Source organism: Sorghum bicolor, chromosome 10 (genome assembly GCF_000003195.3).
Source record: "Sorghum bicolor cultivar BTx623 chromosome 10, Sorghum_bicolor_NCBIv3, whole genome shotgun sequence".
Taxonomy (NCBI): Eukaryota; Viridiplantae; Streptophyta; class Magnoliopsida; order Poales; family Poaceae; genus Sorghum; species Sorghum bicolor.
Window position 1 is genome coordinate 51,480,014 of NC_012879.2, and position 3,507 is coordinate 51,483,520.

The 3,507-nt window shown below is 46.4% G+C and overlaps 1 protein-coding gene across 4 annotated transcripts; it reads left to right on the top strand.

Annotated features, from left to right (window-relative positions):
- On the top strand, window positions 349-3,273 carry LOC8065041. Of its 4 annotated transcripts, XM_002437162.2 has the most exons (6): window positions 349-514; window positions 619-715; window positions 1,842-2,184; window positions 2,271-2,739; window positions 2,817-2,860; window positions 2,966-3,273. In XM_002437162.2, the coding sequence occupies exons 1-6, from the start codon at window positions 481-483 to the stop codon at window positions 3,011-3,013; spliced, it is 1,035 nt and encodes a 344-aa protein (XP_002437207.1). In that variant the 5' UTR covers window positions 349-480; the 3' UTR covers window positions 3,014-3,273. The 4 variants fall into 4 exon arrangements, with proteins under 4 accessions (XP_002437207.1, XP_021304440.1, XP_021304441.1 ...); XM_021448765.1 differs by lacking the exon at window positions 619-715 and having other exon boundaries at window positions 379-514; XM_021448766.1 differs by lacking the exons at window positions 349-514; window positions 619-715 and adding an exon at window positions 909-925.

Genomic DNA, 3,507 nt, shown 5'->3' on the forward strand with positions numbered 1-3,507 from the left:
CCAATTCGAATTTCCAAATTCTGCCGCCGAAGCGACGCCCTCGGCCCTCGCCAACGGCCAGGACCTCTTCCCCCTCTTTTCCCGCCCCGCGCCTCGCGATTCAAACGGCGCCGCGGGATGGGTGGGCTGGCCCACACCCCACGCCCCCCGCTCCTCTCCGCCCCGCTCATACGGCAAGCCACGCAACCGCAAACACCCTCGCTCACTGACATGTGGACACACAAACCAACAGGCCCCACACGCCGGCGTGACAGCTATCCCCTCGGGGCCCCGCGGGTACGCAAACCACCCGTGCCTGGCTGCGGCGCCGTTATTTATACGCTCCTCTCTTTCGCCCACAACGAAAATACGGACACGAAATCCTCAAACCCCCCAAAACCTCTCTCGAAAGTTCCATCTCGCGTCGCCGGTTTCCTCTCAATCTCCGTGGTAGTTGTGCGTGCGCGAGCGGGAGCGGGCGGCTAGGGTTTGAACTCGACGATGGCCACTTCCGGCGAACAATCGGCTGGCGGAGGTACGGGGGGGTTCGTATTTCTGTATCTTGTTCCGGTGGATTTTCGGGCGGATGGATGCGTGCGTGTGACGGCCGATGGTGATTTTATTTGATGTTCTGTGAAGGGTCTGCGGCGAGGGCGTCGAAGCTGCGGTACCCGCTGCGGTCGGCGAGCAAGGGGAAGGCGGCGGATGCGCCTCCCACCATCTCTGCTCCGCGTCGGTGCGTTTTTCACGTTACTGCCATATCTTTTTTTTTTTCTTTCCACATTTCACTATTGGGCCGATCTTATTTCACTCGTGGATCCGCGATTCTCGTGCTTTGTTCGAATCTGATAATACAGTTCCGAACTAGTAGTAATTTGTTGTGCAGGATTAGGATTAGGATTAGGACGTGCCTATTACTGCGATGCGACTGTTCAAAATGACACTAGTAAGTTTTTCTCACAACATTAAGGAATAGAATAGCTAAAAGTACCGGAATATATTCTTACAATTATGCTCATAGTGCTCCATTAGTAACTAACAGTGGATGATAGCTCTGCAAATGGTTTTTGCCACACCTACCTAGTAGTTCAAAAAGTAGCTGGGGGGTCGTGTTTTCTTGAGACCAAATGGGGACCATGATAGCCAACATGAAACTACATATATAGTAGTAATGATGCATTTGTTGACATGTCAAAGGTTGTAGGTGCAATTCCATTCCAGGAATATTGTTGACATGTCAAAGGTTGTAGGTGCAATTCCATTCCAGGAATATTGTTGACATGTCAAAGGTTGTAGGCAATCTATTAGCAGTAAAGCAGGCCTGGTTGCTACAGTTTAAAAAAAAGGCATAGATCTATTCTTCTTAGTTTCAGCTGCCTAACTGATAGGATTTGTCGGATACAATCCTGCAGTCCCACTTCACATATTGTACTTTTGCCTATTTCGTGAGCTCTCAAGTCTCTGAACTCCCTAGTAAATGTCTACGAGCTAATTTAGAGAGGTGTGCTGTTTCATTGTGGGTCTCCTTCATGTACAGCACAACTTTAGGTGTAGTACGAGTAGGTCTGTGTAGTTCCACATGGATTTGTTCTGGATCGCTAGTGCATTACCCATCACAAGGCTGAGCCAGTGAGCTATACATACTTCAAGCAGTCTATGGGAAGACCATCGGTCAGCCTTCAAGTCAGTAGATGTGCAGACTATCGCTTTGAAACTAAGCATCTGATTGTTTGGTGTTATGTCAGTCTACCTAATTGTTTATAATTTTTTCTGGGCACCTCTCAACTTCCAATTTAACATTTATATATGAGCTACTAGTGTTTTGCTCTAATAGAGCATTTTTCATCTGATTCCTTATATAGGGCAAAGCCATCTTCAGATGTCAGCAAGAGCATGTGTTTAGACCTTTCTGTGAAGGAGAAATCTGCCAAACCTCCACGGAGGCACTCAATACAAACCAAGCCAGGAGCTAGCCCAAGGCCAACACCTTCTGGAACTGTCACCACTCCAGTGTCTAGGAGATCGGACAGCCAGTGGAGGTTTGATACTCCGACATCAGAAGCATCCATGTCCATGAGAAGGCGCAAGTTCAGCACACTTTCTTCAATCTCGTACTGGATGACACAGATCAGGCTGGCTGAGGCTGCTTCTAAGCACTCAGTTTCTCTGGGCTTCTTTAAGCTTGCTCTTGAATCAGAATGTGAGGTAAGCATCTCTTCTTTATTGTTCTGTCTTTTATCAAATGAGTTTGTTACATAGATGCGATTAGAATGGTGTGTGTTTTTATACAGCCTTTGGACCGGATGAGGGAAGAACTCAAGTCCTATGTAGCCCGGCATGGCCTAGCGACAGAGTTGGAGGACCCAGTTAAGGACATTCTTCAGGTTTATGATATTGCTGAGGATTTTGAGAAGCTGAAGATCTCTCCAGAGCCCTCACAGGAACCAAAGAAGTCTGACAAGGCTGCTCGTACTGCCACCAATGTGTCACCCAATGGTAACCTGAAGCCAAGATCACTAAACTCTGATGCTACTGAAAGTAAGGAAGCTGGAAAGAAAGAGAGCATTCAGAAAGTGAAGCCTGATGCAAAGGTCAGAGGCTCCTATAACAGGAATCCAGTCAAAAACACCACTGCAAGCGCAAAGGAAGTAGTTGCCAAGAACACTGGTAAGAAAACCAAGAAAGAGGCCAAGGGTCAGCAGGAAGTTAGCAATGGAGGAGATAGTGAGGTTTCGTCAGCCCTCCCAGATCAGGAATCTGGTAACTATCTTTTTGCAATGCAAGTATGGCACAAGCGTGTGCTATTCCATTTGCTAACTGTTATTTGTATTTTGCAGCTGATGTTGTGAAGGATATCACCCATGAAGACAAAGAGAACATGGTAAATAATATAGCTAGCAACTGACATCATTGGATCATTTTTAGGACAGCAACATGCTATTATTTTGATCCAACTAATCAATTATTCAATCTACTTTGCCTGCAGGGCGATATTGGAATGACGGTGGACGTTGCCATAGCCCAAGATATCTAGAACAGCCGGACCAACTTCAGATTCAATAATTTTTTTATCGCTGAAGATGAAGTATTAGTGTGTGGTTGCTTATTTTGGTTTGCATTGTTAATATGTTATTAGCAGAGCTTGTCTGTGTGATTGCTGAACCTTAAACGGTCTTCAAGAGTGTGTCATAAGTTGACGATTGCTTGTATTCCTTTGTTAAGTTTGCGGCTTTGCATGTGCTAATCGTGCATCTGAATATAGTGGAATTTATCTGTTCTCGCGATTCTTCCCAACAGAAGATCCTCCCTGATGTTTGTGTTCTGCTAATGTTTTATTTATGCTGCTCGTTTGTTCTGCATTTCCTCAATTGCATGCTTGTACTGGATGCACATGTCTCCACGTCTCATGCCGTACTGGGGCAGGAGCTCGTACTGTGCGATCATGTGGGTTTCCTTGTATTATTGGATCTTGGACAGAATCCAGAGCAGAGCACGCAGGATGCTGGTTCTGATCCTCGCTTAACAAAA

Excerpts from the sequence above, each read along its gene's own strand:
- LOC8065041 (XM_002437162.2), top strand. The coding sequence starts at position 481 with ATGGCCACTTCCGGCGAACAATCGGCTGGCGGAG. Across the intron at positions 515-618 it reads CGAACAATCGGCTGGCGGAG|GGTCTGCGGCGAGGGCGTCG; the intron begins GTACGGGGGGGT and ends TGTTCTGTGAAG. Across the intron at positions 2,861-2,965 it reads ATGAAGACAAAGAGAACATG|GGCGATATTGGAATGACGGT; the intron begins GTAAATAATATA and ends CTTTGCCTGCAG.